Source organism: Vigna umbellata, chromosome 9 (genome assembly GCF_029865625.1).
Source record: "Vigna umbellata cultivar VRB3 chromosome 9, Vumbellata_1.0, whole genome shotgun sequence".
Taxonomy (NCBI): Eukaryota; Viridiplantae; Streptophyta; class Magnoliopsida; order Fabales; family Fabaceae; genus Vigna; species Vigna umbellata.
In genome coordinates this window covers 41,212,322-41,233,086 of record NC_142173.1, presented here as the reverse complement: position 1 = coordinate 41,233,086, position 20,765 = coordinate 41,212,322, and the positions used below count along the sequence as shown (strand labels likewise).

The window sequence follows — 20,765 nt, the reverse complement described above, 5'->3', positions numbered from 1 at the left end:
GATTTGGAATATGATTGAATTTCTGTATGATTTGGAATGATAATACTTGGAACTGGATGTTGATGATGATACGTTTGAAACTGGAAAATGGAAGATTCTGTATTGATGAAATGATAATATGAATTCTGTAATGTATGAGATTTGTGTTAAAGATAAATTCTAAGTTATGGATCGTATGAAAATTTTGAAGTTAATGTGAATGAAAAATCTGGAAATCTGATCTTTTCTGATTGATGATGTACGCTCGTCATCGAACGGTCTTATACCGTTCGGTTTCCCTGGAAAATAACTTGGAATAAGAATTCTTTCATTTGGAAAGGATTTTGATTGAGAACGAGCGTTAATTGTGTGAATGGTTAGGTCTGAGCGTTCGGCTCAGCCTAGCGTGTCCAACGATTGAAAATAAATTGAAGAGTATTTAGGACGCTCGGTTTTGTTACCAGCGTTCGTCATAAGCAGCGCTTAGTATTAGACTGAGCGTTCGTCCAAATGAGCTCTCGGTCTTAGATTGAGCGTTCGTCCTAAGTTAGTGTTCGGTCCAATACCGAACGTCCGTTATAAATGCACGTCCGTGATAAATGTACGTCCGTTCTATTTAGTGCTCGGTCATTGACTTAGCGTTCGTCCTAAGCAGGGTTCGGTTCTATAACTGAACGCTCGTCCTTATCATTGCTTCGTGAGCGAACGTAACTAGCGTTCGTCCAAATCCTTAATTTACGTTCGGTCATTGACTGGCAGTGTTTGCTTCCGAATTTAATAATACCCTGATTCTTTATTTAAATATATTTAAGATCTAGTTATCCTTTTGATTCAACCTCAAGTCTTTATACTTAGAATTTTCCTAAGTATTATTCTGATCTTGTAGTCTCAATCTCAATTAAATTATTAAGTGTTCTTAACGTCCGTGAATGGATAAGGGTTCGTTTCTTTTGTTCAGGAACGAGGTTGCAGTGTACTGTAATTCGTTCGTCTTTGTTTATTAAAAGATGGACGTTCTTTAAATTAAGAGAGTGGAACATAGAATGAAAATGTGAATAAGAGAACTGGTTAATATGTGCGAATGGTATTTGAATGAACTTTATTGAAGTGAATTGTGAATGAGCGTTCCAAGGAGGAACGTCTCCATGATGTGAATGTTAGAAGTTATGTAGTATGACCATGGTAAAGCTGCTGATGGCTGTTCATCCTGATATTCCGTGAGTGCTCATCCTCATGTAGAGGGGAGTAGGTCATGCGTGGGAATGGCAGGAGACCCTAGTCCTACTGAGTACTTTGGACTGATAGGGTTAACCTCGGGTGGCAGCTGTTGAGGGCATCCCAGTTACTACACCACCCGGGTGCAAGAACGCCTGTAGATACATGGCTTCATACAGTCCGGACAGTCGTCATTTATGAGAATTTGGATGAGTTATATTATGCTTTGTGTATGTACTGTTATTGATTTGTACGATTGATTTTATATGTTAAAGTTTATGTTGGTGATATGAATTAAATTACCTAAGCTTACCCTTGCAATTTCCTTGTGTTGTCTACTGTTTTTGTATGTCCGTCTTGTCAATGCAATGATCATCCGTTGTGGATGTGAGCAGATGGTGAGGCACCCCTTGAAGCAATGCTGGAAAAAGAAAATTTGGAGGATGCCAACTTGGTAGAAGTAGAGGTTAAAGCTGAACAGTAGAGTGTTCGTTCTTTAGAAATTGCTAGCGTTTATGTGCTGTATTTAGAGACGTTCGGTTATTTATTTTGTAAGGCCGTTCGTCCAGATTTGTGAAGCCTGGTAGTTAGAAAACTGAACGCTGTATAACTTTGTACGTTCGATTTTTTTTTTTTATTTTGAGCAGCTGTTGTAAATATTAAGACTGCACTGTAATTTCTGTAAATGTGATTAGTTCTGATTAATAGTAATTACTATTTATTGGGATGTTACATTTAGTGGTATCAGAGCAGTTTTGTTCTTTTAAGGAACACTGTAGGTTATGAGTGCACTACGTTTTGCTGTGTGCTTATTATGTGTTAATGAGTTATTGTTTTAACTCTTGAACTTTACTAACGCTCGTTTTTCTCTGATCCAGAGAACTAATGGCGCCTAGACTTCCTCCTCCTCCCCAACCGAATGAGTCAGATACGTCCAGCAACACTAGGTTGTTGGAAACCGTGGTTGAAAGGCTGCATCAACAGAACACAACTTTACTGGAGCAGAACGCCACTCTGATGCAGCAAAACCAGGCTGCTATGCAAGGTTTGGAGGCATCGCGTGTCAATTCTGAAAACACGCAGAGGCAATTGATGGAGATCCTGGCTGCAACTAGAGGTGCGCCTGGAGCATCTTCTTCAAACGCTGCTCAACCAAATGCTGAATGGAGTTTGGAAAGTTTCCTTCAGCATCACCCTGCCAAGTTCAGTGGCAAATGTCTTCCTGATGAGGCGGACCAGTGGCTAAGGGATATGGAGAGAATTTTCAATGCCAAGAGGTGTCCGGATGAGAACCGCTTGGCATACACTGAATACTTGTTGACGGGAGAGGCGAGCCACTGGTGGGCGAGCGCTAGGGCCATTCTAACGGATGCTCAACAGCCAATCACTTGGGAAGTTTTCAGAAACAAGTTTTATGAAGAATACTTCCCTGACAGCGTACGTTTTGCAAAAGAGGTTGAATTTTTACAGCTCGTTCAAGGCAGTATGTCCGTTTCTGAGTATACCAACAAGTTCAAGCACCTTGTTCGTTTCAATACAATGGCCACCAGTGAAGAGTGGCAGTGCAGGAAGTTCGAGAACGGTTTAAGAAGTGATTTGAAGGTTATGATTTCAAGCTTGTGCATACGAACTTTTCCTGCCATGGTTGAGAGGGCAAAGGTGTTGGAGAAGAACATGGCAGAGGCGGAGAAGCACAAGAAGCAACAACAAGTGAATAGGGGACCAATAGTGTCCAGGGGAGGTTCTGTTCAAAGGAGACTACCTTACGCTCGTCCAAACCAGCCATCTCATGCAAGCGGATCCCAAGCCGTGGTCACTGTCGGCCAATCTGGACAGCCGAGAAACTTAACTTGTTATCAGTGTGGAGGACCGCATTTTCGGTGGGCTTGTCCACAATTATCAGGAGGAAAATATTGTACTCGTTGCCGGCAGAATGGACATTTGGAGAACGAGTGCAATATGGGAGGACGTGCGGCAATGAGGCCGCCAAATGCTGGAAGAGCGCAACAAGGAAGGGGTGGACGTGCGCAAGCAACAGGAAGAGTTTATGCTATTACGGGTGCTGAAGCTGCTCGTTCAGGTACACTCATCACCAGCACTTGCTTATTGTTTGGAAAGCCATGTGGTGTGTTGTATGATTCGGGGGCAACTCATTCCTTCATCTCGAAGGCGTGTGTTGAGAAACTGGGGCTAGTGGAGAGTGAATTACAGTTCGACTTGGTGGTGTCAACCCCAGCGGCTGGTGGGATCAAGACGTCTACAGTTTGTGTAAGATGTCCTATAGAAGTTGAGGGGCGTAGATATAAGGTTAATCTCATTTGCTTACCCCTTCGAGACTTAGAAGTAATTTTGGGGATGGATTGGTTGGCTACCAATCGGACCCTCATTGATTGTGGGAAAAAGGAGTTAGTCTTTCCAGATGAAGAAGAGGAAGAATTGTCACTCACTCTCGGTCAGTTGAAGGAGGACATCATGGAGGGAGCAAGCTGTTTCTTGATCATGACGTATGAAGACAATGAGGTAGAGCGTTCGTCCAACAATGAGAGCAGTAGAGGACGAACAATAATAGATGAATTTCCGGATGTCTTTCCGGATGAAGTCCCGGGTCTACCTCCCATTCGTGAGGTTGAATTCACGATTGATCTGGTAACTACTGCTGCACCAATCTCGGTTCAACCTTACAGAATGGCACCAGCTGAATTATTGGAACTCAAGAAGCAGATTGAAGAATTGATGGACAAGAGGTTCATCCGTCCAAGTGCTTCACCTTGGGGAGCACCTGTATTATTGGTGAAGAAGAAGGATGGCAGCTCACGGCTATGCATTGATTATAGACAACTTAATAAGCTGACCATCAAGAACAAGTATCCTCTTCCAAGGATAGACGACCTGCTGGATCAGTTGCATGGTGCGTGTGTGTTTTCTAAGATTGATTTACGTTCGGGCTATCATCAAATTAGAGTGAAAGAGGAGGACATTCAGAAGACTGCATTTCGGTCTCGCTATGGCCATTACGAGTACGTGGTGATGCCCTTTGGAGTGACAAACGCACCTGCAATCTTCATGGATTACATGAACAGAATTTTCAGGTCGTACCTTGATAGATTTGTGGTGGTATTTATTGATGACATCCTCATTTACTCCAAGAGCGTTGACGAACATGAGGAACATTTGAGGATCGTCTTGAGCGTGTTGAGGGAGAAAGAGTTGTATGCCAAACGTTCAAAGTGTGAATTTTGGATGAAGGAGATCCAATTCTTGGGGCATGTTGTTTCTGCTGGTGGTATTGCAGTGGATCCAGCCAAGGTGAAAGCAGTGGTGGATTGGGAGAGCCCACGTTCAGTCACGGAGGTTAGAAGCTTTGTGGGGCTCGCGGGTTACTATAGGAGATTCATTGAGGGATTTTCTAAGATAGTAGCCCCTCTGACTTACCTCACTAGGAAGGACCAGCCTTTTGCTTGGACGGATCGTTGTGAAGAGAGCTTCCAGGAATTGAAGAGGAAATTAACGAGTGCTCCTGTGTTGGTCATTCCAGACACGGCCAAACCTTTTAAAGTGTATTGTGATGCATCGTATCAAGGTTTGGGCTGTGTACTAATGCAGGAAAAGAGGGCAGTGGCTTACGCTTCCAGACAGTTGAAAATCCATGAGAAGAATTACCCCACACACGATTTGGAGCTGGCAGCAGTGGTGTTTGCTTTGAAAATATGGAGGCATTATCTGTATGGTGCAACATTTCAAGTGTTTAGTGATCACAAGAGTCTCAAGTACCTCTTTGATCAAAAGGAATTGAATATGAGGCAAAGGAGGTGGCTTGAATTCTTGAAGGATTATGAATTCGAACTGCTGTATCATCCTGGGAAAGCCAATGTGGTTGCGGATGCATTGAGTAGGAAGGCAGTAAGGGTCTCGGCAATGATGGTTAAGGAGCTGAACTTGGTGGAGAGTTTTAGAGATCTAAGGTTACAGTTCGACTTAGGAACGAACGTTATCAGGTGCTGTAACCTTAGAATTTCCAGTGATGTGTTTGACCGAATTTGGAGGAAGCAACGTGAGGATGAAGAACTGGTGAAAATTTTGAGCGTGCTTGGTACAGATCAGGCCAAGGAGTTTAATGCTGGGACGGACGGTATGCTACGTTACCTTGGTAGGACGTGTGTTCCCAATGATGGCGAACTGAAACGGATCATCCTGGAAGAAGCGCATCATAATCGTCTTAGCATACACCCTGGTATGACTAAGATGTATCAAGACCTCCGTTTATCATTCTGGTGGCCTGGAATGAAGAGGGACATTGCGCGTTTTGTGTCTTCTTGTTTAACTTGTCAGCGTGCAAAGGCTGAACACCAAAGACCAGGAGGATTGCTGCAGCCATTGGAAATTCCAGAATGGAAGTGGGACAGCATCTCTATGGATTTCGTGACTCATCTGCCACGTACAGTCCGAAACCATGATTCAATTTGGGTGATTGTAGATAGATTAACTAAGAGCGCCCACTTCCTGGCCGTTAATTTGAAGATGTCCATGACAAACCTGGCCAAGCTGTACGTTAAAGAGATTGTTCGGTTGCATGGAGTTCCTTCAAGCATTATTTCAGACCGAGACACGAGATTCACATCTCGTTTTTGGCAGTCATTGCAAGGAGAATTGGGAAGCAAATTGCAGATGAGTTCTGCCTATCACCCTCAGACGGATGGCCAATCTGAACGAACCATCCAGACTCTTGAAGACTTGTTGAGGACGTGTGTTATAGATCATATGGGAGTATGGGATGAAGTTCTGCCGCTTGTTGAATTCACATACAATAACAGCTTTCAAGCAAGCATAGGAATGGCACCGTTTGAAGCTCTTTATGGAAGAAAGTGTAGAACTCCTTTGTGTTGGTTCCAAGAAGGTGAGACTGCATTAACCGGACCTGAATTAATCCAACAAACAACCGAGAAGGTGAAATTAATTCAAGAACGATTGAAGACGTCTCAAAGCAGGCAGAAATCGTATGCTGATAAGAGAAGAAGACCCTTAGAGTTTGCTGCTGGAGATCACGTGTTCCTCAGGCTGAATCCAATCACTGGAGTGGGGAGAGTTCTTCGTCCAAAGAAGCTATCACCTAAGTACGTTGGACCTTATCAAATTCTGAAGAAGATTGGATCAGTTGCGTATGAACTGGCTTTACCACCTCAACTGTCCAACCTTCATCCAGTCTTTCATGTTTCACAACTCCGGAAATATATAGCTGATCCATCACATGTACTGGAGTTAGAAGACATCCAAATTCTCCCAGACAGGACACTGGAGATGCAACCTGTTTGTGTGGAAGACAGCCGCACCAGACTCTACAAAGGAAAGGAAATTCGTCTCGTGAAAGTGGTGTGGAATGCAAAGACTGGCGACTCAACATGGGAGGTTGAAGAGGCTGTGAAGAAATTGTACCCGCACCTATTTCCTGGTAAGCTTTAGAATTTTCGAGGACGAAAATTTTTGTAGTTAGGGGGAATGTGAGAACCTGATTTAATTAGCACACAAATCCATTCTCTGATCATCATTTATTGCACCGTGCCACGTCAAAACCCACTCACTTCTACTCTGCATGCGCCTGCCAAGTGTCAAGGCTGGAACCTTTGGAAATTTGTAGTGGAAGACAAGTGGCATCCGTGAATTGGACACTCGTCTTACGAGAGAAGGGAATTGATTTTCTGAAAAACCTTCTCTCCATTCACGCATACACCTTTCTTCTTCCTCTGAACCAAACGTTTCAAATTCTCTAGCTTCTCTCTAAACCATTTTCATCTTCTCTCTAAGATAACTCACCGTCATTCTCTCCAATCTCATTTCAGACACCGTGGAAACATTCCCTGCACCGTGAGCATCATTTTGAACCGAACAGAACTGAGAACTGAACTGGTAAGTTCTCGTCTCTGCACCTTCATCTATTTAGTTCATGCGAACCAAATTCTGGTTGCATGCATGAGTTATAGGTCTGAACTTTGTGTCATTTTTGGTATCTTAGAATTAGTGAAAATCGTGGAGTGATTCGTTGGGTAGAAAGCTGTGAGTGATCGAGAGAAATCATTAAGCAATTGGAAGTACACTACTGAACCAGGTAAGGGAAGCTTTAGTAATTTAATTTAATACTGGTTTGATGTATATGACAGTAATGAAGTGTACTGGTTGTCTAAAATGTATGAAATATATGAATTTTGATTGTGCCTGAATAAGCATGGTTGCCCTGGATGTATATTATGAATGTTGTTTGAACCGTATGCAGAGAATGAGATGCATGATTTGGAATATGATTGAATTTCTGTATGATTTGGAATGATAATACTTGGAACTGGATGTTGATGATGATACGTTTGAAACTGGAAAATGGAAGATTCTGTATTGATGAAATGATAATATGAATTCTGTAATGTATGAGATTTGTGTTAAAGATAAATTCTAAGTTATGGATCGTATGAAAATTTTGAAGTTAATGTGAATGAAAAATCTGGAAATCTGATCTTTTCTGATTGATGATGTACGCTCGTCATCGAACGGTCTTATACCGTTCGGTTTCCCTGGAAAATAACTTGGAATAAGAATTCTTTCATTTGGAAAGGATTTTGATTGAGAACGAGCGTTAATTGTGTGAATGGTTAGGTCTGAGCGTTCGGCTCAGCCTAGCGTGTCCAACGATTGAAAATAAATTGAAGAGTATTTAGGACGCTCGGTTTTGTTACCAGCGTTCGTCATAAGCAGCGCTTAGTATTAGACTGAGCGTTCGTCCAAATGAGCTCTCGGTCTTAGATTGAGCGTTCGTCCTAAGTTAGTGTTCGGTCCAATACCGAACGTCCGTTATAAATGCACGTCCGTGATAAATGTACGTCCGTTCTATTTAGTGCTCGGTCATTGACTTAGCGTTCGTCCTAAGCAGGGTTCGGTTCTATAACTGAACGCTCGTCCTTATCATTGCTTCGTGAGCGAACGTAACTAGCGTTCGTCCAAATCCTTAATTTACGTTCGGTCATTGACTGGCAGTGTTTGCTTCCGAATTTAATAATACCCTGATTCTTTATTTAAATATATTTAAGATCTAGTTATCCTTTTGATTCAACCTCAAGTCTTTATACTTAGAATTTTCCTAAGTATTATTCTGATCTTGTAGTCTCAATCTCAATTAAATTATTAAGTGTTCTTAACGTCCGTGAATGGATAAGGGTTCGTTTCTTTTGTTCAGGAACGAGGTTGCAGTGTACTGTAATTCGTTCGTCTTTGTTTATTAAAAGATGGACGTTCTTTAAATTAAGAGAGTGGAACATAGAATGAAAATGTGAATAAGAGAACTGGTTAATATGTGCGAATGGTATTTGAATGAACTTTATTGAAGTGAATTGTGAATGAGCGTTCCAAGGAGGAACGTCTCCATGATGTGAATGTTAGAAGTTATGTAGTATGACCATGGTAAAGCTGCTGATGGCTGTTCATCCTGATATTCCGTGAGTGCTCATCCTCATGTAGAGGGGAGTAGGTCATGCGTGGGAATGGCAGGAGACCCTAGTCCTACTGAGTACTTTGGACTGATAGGGTTAACCTCGGGTGGCAGCTGTTGAGGGCATCCCAGTTACTACACCACCCGGGTGCAAGAACGCCTGTAGATACATGGCTTCATACAGTCCGGACAGTCGTCATTTATGAGAATTTGGATGAGTTATATTATGCTTTGTGTATGTACTGTTATTGATTTGTACGATTGATTTTATATGTTAAAGTTTATGTTGGTGATATGAATTAAATTACCTAAGCTTACCCTTGCAATTTCCTTGTGTTGTCTACTGTTTTTGTATGTCCGTCTTGTCAATGCAATGATCATCCGTTGTGGATGTGAGCAGATGGTGAGGCACCCCTTGAAGCAATGCTGGAAAAAGAAAATTTGGAGGATGCCAACTTGGTAGAAGTAGAGGTTAAAGCTGAACAGTAGAGTGTTCGTTCTTTAGAAATTGCTAGCGTTTATGTGCTGTATTTAGAGACGTTCGGTTATTTATTTTGTAAGGCCGTTCGTCCAGATTTGTGAAGCCTGGTAGTTAGAAAACTGAACGCTGTATAACTTTGTACGTTCGATTTTTTTTTTTATTTTGAGCAGCTGTTGTAAATATTAAGACTGCACTGTAATTTCTGTAAATGTGATTAGTTCTGATTAATAGTAATTACTATTTATTGGGATGTTACAAAAGACTTTAGATTATATTCTTAAATTAATTAAATACATCTCTATGTTATAATTTAATATTTTTTAAAAAAAATTAATGAACATTAACCAAAATTACTTTAATGATTATAGATGTTACCTTTGGCAATTTTAAAATCTTGTTGATTAGTATTTAATATTTTTCTTTTTTTGAAAAAAAAAATCCTCCATTTTATCCCACAATTATTTTTAAAGCTTATACTATGCTTATTCATTCATTCTTTTCGTAAATAAATTAACATCTCCTTGAATAAATGCATTTTGAAGAAGACAAGGGAAAAAAAGGTCCCTGACAACCTGTACCATTTTTTACATATTTTCATGCTGAGTTTAAGGTAACTGACAGTTAATTAATTTCTACCTGTATTTAGTTCATTTATTTTGCAACGTTATTCATTTGGGTTATGCAATTATAGTCTCTTTCATTGAAGTATAAACTTTTTTTACTGGTTGTTTCTCCAAACGAGATAGCTTCACTTCTTCTAAAAGAAAGAAAAAAAAAATGTCTCTATCAATTCTCAGAGGACTTTTGCAAGGATACACCAAATCCTTGCTTGAAGAGGTAAGAAAGTTCTGTTCCAAAGTTAATTTAGTTTTCGCATGCATTTAACTATTTCTTCGTGATGTGTTTAGAATTTTCAATCTCATGAAAATTTTGCTTTCTGTTTATGATTTTCTTGTGTTAAGATAACTTGAACAGCTCATTACAAATTCAGTAATTTACAATTCATGTTTAAGTCATTTCGATTTCAATTCTTTTCTTGACAAAAAATAATATCTAGTAGAAAAATTCATGATATTCAACAATGTTTCTTTACATGATAAAACGAGCATGTTTGGGTATATTAGAAGTTCTGCGCACATAAGTTTTGGTTATTGGATACATAAGATTTAGTAATTGAGGATAATAAACTATTATTTTAGAATGTGCTTGAGAAAAAAATTGAAGACAGATAATGAATTTTGGGTGTTTAGTGTTAGACATTCGAGTCTAAGTCTCACATTAGATAGAAATGAGAAAAGTAGATATAAAGTACGATGCATTAATTCATTGTTTTAATATTTTAGGTAGAGAAAGATGTCAATCTCTTATGTATTTAGATTCAAATTTTATTGATCTGATCTCTCTAGTGAATCTTTTTCGTAAACCTTACATTTAGTATGGTGGAAAAAGAAAGAAAAAACAATATTTATGAATCATTGTTCTATTTCTAACTTTTTTATTATCATCTCTAACATTTTTTTTATAGGCAAATAATTATATTAAATAGAGCATTTGAGATCTTCAATCCATATATATATAAGAGAATAGTGAAATGTTTTGAATCTAAACATTTAAAGTCTCCAATTTTACATTTGAACAACCTCCACAACAACATTGAATGTTAAAATAATTTTTTATTAAGCCTACGATTATAAATAAATTCACAAAAACTATTTTTATTATGAAAAAAAAAACATATAAACGAGACAGATGACATAAGAGAGATCAAAAGAATAGGTAGTAAAAGAAAACCATGAATAAACCGGAGAAAAAAATCCTTCATGTATATCCAATATAAGATAATTAATCTCATACATGTTTCCTTGATGAATCTAGGTAAGCTAAATATTTGGACCATAGGTTGGTCGAATTGATCCAACTAATTAACACTCTTAACAAACACAGCAATGGTGAAATCCAATCTTTTATAATTAATCTCTATGTGTAAATGCAGAATACAGACTTAAAATCTCAAACTCTTGGTTGATTTATCATTTGGAATATTAGATAAAGAAAAACATCCAAGTTAAGAAAAAAAGTAAAAGAAAAGTTGTAACTTTAAAGTATTGGGGGGACGAACTAAACATGGTGCAACCTAATGCCGGTTCAATCTTCACATCAAGAGTCAATTTTTGGTAGTTGATTCTCCTCCAATGGACTAATTCTTTTTTTTTCTGCTATCTATACCCTGTTTTAAGAACTGCAACCTATTTCTGCACAAAATTTACATTACCAGAAATCAACGACAAGAAAATAAAACAATTAACGAATGAAGGGCATTAACAAATACCAAGACCACTGCACAAGTGCGAAACCCTGAATCCACTAATCAGACTGCTAATATAGCTTCATAGGGATATTTACACGGTAAGGGCAAGTCAAAACCATTTAATAATCCAATAACCGTACTTGATAGCAAAAATTTGATGAAAAGATATTTAAAAACTGAAATTCCAAGATCTATGTACTGCAAACCTGGATAGCCCAAAACACCAGCCCGCATAAATTACAAATAATATGACAAAGGCTTTACATGTATAGCATGGAACACAAGATAAAAATATTGTCAATCAAGTGATGTGCCACAAAAACACAATTATGGATGATAAACCTTACTTGGAATCAGTAAGGCGGCCATGTAGGCTCCATCTTTGGCGAAAACCTTCAATGCCCTCAATTCCACTAGCAAGAATTAGGCGCCTATACATATGAAACCAAGGTACATAAGATGTCCACAGATTGAAAATTCTAAACATCACATTCACACACCCAAATGTCACACGATATCCAATACACATATATTGTCAAAAGTTTTGGGTGCTAAAGTGAGGAAATAAGGTCAATCAATAGAAGTATATAAGGCAATCCAAGAGCTCTTATGAATTTAGTTTATAGTTTTTAGTGCCTAAAGAGAACTTATTTTATACAAATTCACTACCAACTTCAATAAAATAAACTATGTGCTTTAGATATTGGAGATCAGTTTGAAAAAACAAAATAAAACTTAGTCCTAGGTTTTGATTTATTTTTTAAATAGATATTAGAAGTCCAAATAAGAACAAATATTCTTCTCTACCATCATAAATTTTGGGATAAGTACAGTAATATCTTTAGAAGAGTAAGATAGAGCACCACCTTCCTTAAAATAAAAGCAATGAAATGTTTAGTCATAAAAGATAATAATGTCTAAAGAAGCTGAAGTTTCTGTAGTTTAAAATCTTAGGAAAAATCATTCTTCAAGGATTTATTAAAAGCTTGCTTTATGCTCCATTAGGATATGTAAAGAAAAGAAACATTCTAGACAATGGACCACATTACAGGACTACTTGAACATACCTCTCCAATGATGTAACTTCTGCCTCAAGCTGAGAGGCCCTCCCCTTGGCTTCATCTAGAGGCATTGATAAACCCAACTTCAATTCACTATCTTGAAGTCGCTTCCGTATCTCCTTATCCTGGAGTTTATTTATTTTTATTCCAAAAAAAAGTAAAGGTGATGATAATCTAACAAACTTAATTGTCCTAAATCTTTATCTCCAACAATAACAATTAGCAAATACTACACATATTAAAGATCATTCAAAGAAGATTACATATGATTTAGTGGTAAAATGGAAGAGATGGAGTAAGGAGGAAGAAAAATAAATGAATATTCATAAATGATATCTGATAACAATGTTCTCACCCTTCGTTCAGCACATTGCTTATATAAAGCAATTTCATCTTGACAAAATGGTTCAATGTCATTGATTTGCAAGCCTGCAAGATATAATAAAGCTCATAAAACGTTCAGATAAAAAAGGCTGCAATAGACAAACATCTAATATTAAAAACAATTATCTCGTTAACATACTGCACTGTTACTGAACCTTGTTGAAGTTTTAGTCCTTTAACTTCTCCAATCTGGGCATACCAAAAAAGTGTACCCACTTTTTTTATAAGGTCGGAAAAAAATCAAGTGACTCACGTTCCTACATAACCCTAATCCTAATTACAAAACAACGAAGCAAAATAACTGCTTAATGCATGTCATTGCATCTACTTAGAACTATCAAATGAAAATAAAAACGTAGATCTAAGGGCTATTTTTCTTAAAAGTAAATCTTACGATACAAGTTCAATTTCCAGAATATAATATGTTACTAGAATTAAACTACAAAAAAAACCAAGTATATAAATAAATTACTCTTATTTTCTTTTTGCGCCATTAATTTCCTTATTTTTTATACACATTAATTATTAGGATTTTAGACGTTCTTTCTTCTCTATACAACTGTATTAAAATTAAGACAGGAGAATTCAATACATTTATTCACTTAAAGGAAATGTTTATATATACATACTATACCGCAACAAGAAAAACAGAAAATACAACTACAAACTATATAAAAAACAAACTAACATTCCAAAAATAATACCAAAGATGCCGAATAAATTGTGTACCTTGAATAAATTGTTCGCTAATTTTATGCAAGAAAAGGAATTAAGGGAAAGAACAGTTGCACCTGGTTAATGAAAACGATACTTACAGAGAAATAGATTCCTGAGAAGTCCATCACACAAATCAACACCTTGGAGGACATGGGAGGCTATTTCCGGTGGTACTACAGGCGATGGAGGACCGGTCATTAAATCATCACCAACCAAAATTGTTTCATCCATAGTTGGCTGCGAATCGACTGAAACCCACACAAAAGTTTATTAGCACTATTCATCTTCCAAACATTTGAACCTTTTCATATTTTAAGGTATGTGACCTAAAGCAAAACAATTTAACATGCCAGTAAAGACAACATAGTCAGTATAACAGAGATGACGTACCATCCATGGTTGCTTTCTGGTAATCCTTCCGCAAAGAAAACACAACAATTCTGGTTTTTTCTGTTCTTTTTCTTTTTTATAGCAGCTCACAATATACGACTGCAGAAAAAAAAAACACGGATTACAATATCATAGTATAGTTGGTATTGCTATTGGTTGGCTAGCGGTGATTGGTGAGCTAAGGCTGTACAAGGGAACGGTTGATGGGTATAAAACTGTAAATGCAGGGGTTTACCGTGGCCTTCACGGTTATTGTATTTCAGAAGTGTGTCTATCTTTTTGAATTTAATTCACAACATAAGGGAAGTGAATGGAGGAATAAATGGTGAGTGAAAAAAAGAAACAACCAAGTAATGTGATTAAATTTTTATAAAAATATACCAAATGACTAAACAAGTATTTCACCGTTACGGACAGTTTTTCATCATTTCTACAAACACCTTATGGGCATATAATTTCTACAAATGCTAAATGAAATGATGATGACCCAACATTCTTAAAATGTGAGGAAAGTGAAATCGGAGCACGCACCGGCACCGGAACCGGAGGAGGAGGCGATGCCGCCGGCGAGTCTGATCCGCCAGGACTTGTATTGGCTTTCGGCGAATCTGGTTAAATGGAGAATAGCTAGGGTTAACTTCGGCTATGAACTTGTCGCTGACAATGGCTTTGGTCAAGTGGTAGAGTTGCAATCGCAGGAGAAGTTTGATGACTGGCGCCAGTACAAGTGGTTCTGATTTGGGCTGAAGTAACTTGGTGGAGCTCTGGAGAAGGTTTACGCAAAAAGAGTATTTTATGCAAAAATGAAATGAAATTATTACTTAACAAATTTAATTTTAAAACTTTTGAAGGATAATATCAATTCAGAAATGAATACTGTATTTCTTATTTATTTAACCAAATTAAATAAATTTAATAAATATTCAAATGCTTTTATTTTTGAATAAGTATTTATTTTAATTTTTTTAAAACAGACCGAATTCAAGGGATATAATTTAGAAAATAGTGATATAATGAATCTTATTTATCTTAGGAAGGGGTAATGAAAATGGCTTAGGGGAAAAAGAATTTTAGTTTTAAAAAACATTTAGCAAATAAGAATAAAAAATAATAAAAACACATAATAATGATGCTCATATTTGTTATATCGGTAAGGTTCTACAATAAAATTAGAAAATTTTTCTGAATTCATAATACATTTTAGAAAAATTTAAATTGTTCCTTTACAATAATTTAGAAACTCTGGATATCTTTTTCATTTCTTTAGATTTCTTACTTAATAACTATCATATGATGTTGTTATATGGGAGAAAAAGAAAAGGAGTTATTATTTACCCAGCTCTGCAACTGGTGGTTACCGAAGCTGTCATAAGCTGTTTGAGTAATTGTGTGAATGAAAATGGATAAGATATATACAGAGTTATTAATTCCTTTGCTTGCATAAAATTAGGGAACAATTTATTCAAGGTACACAATTTATTTTTCTTCCTCCTTACTCCATCTCTTCCATTTTACCACTAAATCATATGTAATCTTCTTTGAATGATCTTTAATATGTGTAGTATTTGCTAATTGTTATTGTTATAGAAAAAGGAAAAGTTGTTCTAAAACTCACATTTGAGAAAACTATATTAGAGAATTCATTACTTTCTCTTTTCATGTATTTTGTCTTTTTACCAGTCGGAGGAATCCATAAAAGTATTACATACAGAAATTCAACTGTCAAAAAAATGGGCTTGAACACTTTCCTCTGTCGCCAACCCCCTTTTCATGCTCTTGTACTATATAAAAAAACACAGCATTTCACCAGTTTGATAACCCAACATGACTCATGCACGCCTGTATTCATCTCCGCAGTCACCAATCACTTTTAGTAGATCCTTTCCTTTCGCCGTGGCTTCTCTTATGCTGCCCACATCGTCTTCATCAAGAGCAAGAGAAAATATAGCATTGGCGTCTTGAATATGTTCTGACAAGCCAAGTCTGACACCAATCATCGATCCTGCTACAGCAGGCTGCATGTTTGACAAGAGGCAAAATGAAAGGGATATATACCAGGCCTTATCAATGTAACATGAGAATGAGATTTTATAGCAATAAGCACATCAAATTCTGGAGAGAGAAGAAATCAATCAACTAAATTCACCTGATCTAATATATACTTCACTGCAACCGTTGCAATTGAAACACCATGTTTAGAAGCTACTTGTTTCAGAGTCCGAAGTAGTCCCTGGAACAAATTCCATCCTCCCCAAGCATCTACCATCTGTCAACAGATGCAAAGTACAGAAAAAAACATATGAATATAACTAAGTTATGTGGACAAAAATTCAAATCATCAACTTGAATTGTTATATAGCCTACATATTGATTCAGAGTTATTTGTCATTGATAACCCTTTTCCAGACCATCTACCAAAAAGGCTTATCTTAGCTTTACAATGTAGCATATTTAGAAGAGACATAACCTTTTTATAGAGCACAAAAGGTGCTAAATGTTTCTTAAACTACCTACAATTAAAGAAAGGTTGTCATGAAATCGTACCCTTTTGTACTTTTGGAGGGAGGGAGTGTTTATTGAAGGACCAGCAAAAGGAATAGCTATGTTGGTGTCAAGGAACTTCTCAGACAATAGACCACCCATTACCGTTCCATACCTGCATCAGAAATTGATCTAAGTGGAAATTCTTTTAGATAAATTCTACTAAACTTTCATCTAGTATTTGAAAGAACTATTTTCTATGCTGAAAATTCTTTATCCTCTAAGAAAGGGAGAGAGAGAGACGTTATAAGTTTGACTCCTGTATGCTGACAAAGCTCTGCCATTCTTTGTTGAGGACGCATATCGACAAGTGAGTGTTGTACCTGAAATCGAAGATACCAATAAGGTTCACGAACTATATAGATTATTAAAAGAACTCAAAAATTAAAGCAAGTGGATATACCTGATTGCTTACAACAGGAATCTCATTTTCAAGAATAATCTGTAACCTCTCTGTATCAAAATTTGTCAGAGCCACGGTCTTGATTTTACCTGTATCAAAATTTAACTAGCGTAGTTTGATCAAAGCAAGAAATGTGAACTTATATGTGAATTCGTAACCGTTAATCAGAAACAAAACTAACCTTCTTCTTTCAAGTCTGTAAGGTGTTTTAGCGCATCCAAGTAGCCTGGATTTGAATAATCCCACCTAAATCCATTAGAGATAGAGGTGAATTGTCACAGGAATCCTGAACTTCAGAGAGTTAGAACTATTTACAGAAGTAGTTTGGCTAGATAGTGGGAATCCAGTACTCATTTCACTATTTCAGTACAGAATCAAAATGTATGATGTTTTGTATGATGGTCTCATGGTCATGGATGATGGTAATCGTTATGATTTTCCCTAAAAATTTCAAGAATTGCAAAATGTGGATAAATAATTATGCTGCTTGAACCATGATAGTTTGTAGATCAAATAAACACAATACAGAGGGATTAACTACCAATGGAACTGAAGCATGTCCAAGGATTCTACATCCATCCTCTTCCTTGAAACATTGATGCTGTCTTTTACATAGCTAGCAGTCATCTTAACTGGCGGAGGCACCCACTTAGTGAGACTGCACCAAATAATACAATGGACAATAAGAAAATACTTTCCTTTATATTTTCAATAACAATTTGGAAATATATGGTAGGACGCTTACCAGCCAAATACTATAAAAGTAGCTGCATCTTCTTCAAATCTTCAAATAGAAGAAAAAAGTATAAAAGAATATGAAGTTACTGATCAACTCACCCTCTGATCTGTTCCAATAATTCTGGAGGACGCTCACGACGAACTCGGTTGATGAAAATCCCATATAGATCTTCAGCAGGTCCATCTGCAAAGCCCGAAGAACACAACAATGAGAACAATCCTCAAAAGGCATAACCTCTAAGAAGGCTTGCAAAAAGCTCATGTTGGGAAGAATCCACATCTAAAACATCCAACAATCACATAACACTCAAATTTGAACACATCAAATCTACTATCGCCTTCTATTCCTCTAAAGAATAACTTCAGCGTGTAGTCAAGGAATTTCCTTAAAGGGGTACATTATTTCAAACAGAAAAGCAAGTAGAAGCAGTTAACTAAGTTGTATACATATATCAGCCATATCAAAAGTAGTGAGTCCAGCATCAGCATATTTAAGCATAGCATCAACAGCATCATCCCTATCAATTCTGCCCCACCCGCCACTGGTCTGCCACATCCCATTCACAACCCGGCATATATCCAGAGAATCATTGCCATTCTTCACGACAATGCTTCGATTATCCTGTGTGCACACACATTGAAACGGCCTCAGATGCCTATATTTTGGTGTTACTACTATTCCTCTCCTAGTTGGTGTTCCATTTGGACTGAAAGTGAATTTGCCCAAAGAATGCGGCAACAACTCTGACATTTCCAAAGTGCTCAAGAACCTATAGTGACAGTAGGAAATACACAAAATAAGACAGTTCCTTTCAGCAAATTTACGTACAGTGATCGGCCATGTCGAAGGTAGATAGGCCGGCGTCGGCGTAACGAAGCATGGCCTCGACGGCGTCGTCTCTATCGATTCGGCCCCAACCGCCGCTGGTCTGCCACATCCCGTTTAGCACTCTGCATATATCCAGTGAATCGCTCCTGTTACTCACTCTCACTCGCCGATTCTCATTCGTGGCCGTGCTCACATCGGCGCACCGAATGGAGTTTGCGCCGCTCCCTCGCCGCCGCGAGTCTCTGGTGGCGGAGTTTAAGCGCGTGGCGGTGGAGAATAGGCGGTGGTGGTGGCTTAATATAACTGTCATTTCTTGTGGACCGAGCTTGACACAGAAGACGCAGAAGAGGATAACGAGAAGTAGACTCAACTATTCAGAAGGAATGGTTTCATTCCTTCACCCGTTTTTCAAATGGGCCCGCAAGCCCGTACATATTCTCAGACGAGCCCTTTTCTTACGAAACCTATGTGATCGATTATTTTCCAACTTTATATAAATTAGAATAATTATTTTAATTAATATATAAGGTTAAATATGTTTTTAGTCCCTCAACTATCAAGCGATTTTGTTTTTCGTCCCTATTTCAAACTTTTAACGATTTGATCCCTCTCCTTAAGGAAATCATAATTTTTGGTCCTCACAAACTAACGCCGTTAAATTTAGTCTCACGTGGCTAACGGTATGCCACATATGATACTAGCTTTCACATTAATATTGTGCCACGTGGTGTGCCACTATTCACCACCCTCTTCTCCTTCTCTCCTCTTCCACCACCACCTTCCCCTTCAACTTCGTCCTCACACAAGCCCGCCACCACCAACCCCTCGCGCTAGCCGCCGTCGCCAACCGTGAATCACGTGCTGCTGCTGGTTGGGGGAAGGCGACACCGGCGATGAATAGTGGAGCGTGCATTGCAATTGTGCTGGTGATTACTCTGTGGAGATTTCGTGGTCCTTCACCGAAGGGATTCGGGATGCGTGTGGGAATTTCAGCTTCGGGGTGGTGATTTTGATTTCGGAGATTAGTGTTGTTGGTGTTGCTACTGGCGACGACGAGGGCGTGGATGGAAGTGGGTTTCTTGCTGACAATAGCGTACTTACTGTGTTCCTCCACGGTTTCGAAAGCGAGGTGGCCAACCAGCAAGGTCACCATCTTGTGCTGAGCGAAAAGGTCCTGAGACTTAGGGTAATTCGCAGCGAGCTCCGACACGGCTCGTTCGCGGCTATGGGAGGGAGCCCCCCGAGGTACTCACCGCCGGCGTCGCCAGCCGAGACGCGGAGGAGCCAGGAGACGTCGCCGACGGAGTTTTCAAGGTGGGAGGAGACCTTGCGGAAGGCGGCGCTAGGGTTGAGTGTAAACACGCGATTCATGAGAGCGTTGCCGCGACACTTGAGGACCAGGGCAAGAGCCTTGTCGAGGACCTGTTCGGTCTCTTCGATGATGCGGCGCGTGGGACGCTCGTAGAGTTCGGAACTGGCCTGACGGAGCAGCGAGGGGTTGGTGGTGGCGGGCTTGTGTGAGGACGAAGTTGAAGGGGAAGGTGGTGGTGGAAGAGGAGAGAAGGAGAAGAGGGTGGTGAATAGTGGCACACCACGTGGCACAAGATTAATGTGAAAGCTGGTATCATATGTGGCATATCGTTAGCCACGTGAGACTAAATTTAACGGCGTTAGTTTGTGAGGACCAAAAATTATGATTTCCTTAAGAAGAGGGATCAAATCGTTAAAAGTTTGAAATAGGGACGAAAAACAAAATCGCTTGATAGTTGAGGGACTAAAAACATATTTAACCCTAATATATATCCATGATCTATAATTTATATCTATCATTCTATAATTATTAATAAAGAAAATTTATATTTTATAATAGTTTTTTAATATACCAATTTTACTTTTTCAACGTAACCTATTTTATTCATTTCATTATTTATAAAAAATACTTACAATAACTACTAATTATATTCAAATAGATTATAATTATAAGATTATAAAATTTAATAAAAGATACTTATTTAAATAATTAAATTCTTATAACTTCAATTAATAGCTTTTTAATTGTATTTTTTATTATAAAAAAAATACTATGCACCTATGTTTCATTAGCTTTTTAGCTATTCTTCTCTAGGGTAGGCAAGCTCTTCGCCATTCTCCATCTCAGCTTTGTCATTGTTAGGTCGTGTGATGTGTCTTATGTTGTTACTAGTGCCATCGACATCACTTCCCTCTCCTTCCTCCCTTTTCTTCAAGTGAA

General features: G+C 38.2%; 2 protein-coding genes across 4 annotated transcripts; both read right to left on the bottom strand.

Moving 5' to 3' along the window:
- Window positions 1-11,090: 11,090 nt before the first annotated feature.
- Window positions 11,091-14,800, bottom strand: LOC148193556 (uncharacterized). 2 transcript variants are annotated; one of them, XM_088098612.1, is made up of 7 exons: window positions 14,535-14,800; window positions 14,004-14,102; window positions 13,712-13,861; window positions 12,868-12,941; window positions 12,519-12,637; window positions 11,799-11,864; window positions 11,091-11,395 (listed from the first exon to the last, which is right to left on the bottom strand). In XM_088098612.1, the coding sequence occupies exons 2-7, from the start codon at window positions 14,008-14,010 to the stop codon at window positions 11,341-11,343; spliced, it is 471 nt and encodes a 156-aa protein (XP_087954738.1). In that variant the 5' UTR covers window positions 14,011-14,102; window positions 14,535-14,800; the 3' UTR covers window positions 11,091-11,340. The 2 variants fall into 2 exon arrangements, with proteins under 2 accessions (XP_087954738.1, XP_087954737.1); XM_088098611.1 differs by having other exon boundaries at window positions 11,799-11,882; window positions 14,535-14,795.
- An 819-nt stretch (window positions 14,801-15,619) lies between these two features.
- LOC148193555 (putative oxidoreductase At1g06690, chloroplastic) lies at window positions 15,620-18,928 on the bottom strand. Of its 2 annotated transcripts, none has more exons than XM_088098609.1 (9): window positions 18,515-18,928; window positions 17,785-17,869; window positions 17,489-17,605; window positions 17,129-17,193; window positions 16,948-17,036; window positions 16,788-16,867; window positions 16,548-16,659; window positions 16,150-16,269; window positions 15,620-16,018 (listed from the first exon to the last, which is right to left on the bottom strand). In XM_088098609.1, the coding sequence occupies exons 1-9, from the start codon at window positions 18,822-18,824 to the stop codon at window positions 15,833-15,835; spliced, it is 1,164 nt and encodes a 387-aa protein (XP_087954735.1). In that variant the 5' UTR covers window positions 18,825-18,928; the 3' UTR covers window positions 15,620-15,832. The 2 variants fall into 2 exon arrangements, with proteins under 2 accessions (XP_087954735.1, XP_087954736.1); XM_088098610.1 differs by lacking the exon at window positions 18,515-18,928 and adding an exon at window positions 18,133-18,452.
- Between the last annotated feature and the right edge of the window lie 1,837 nt (window positions 18,929-20,765).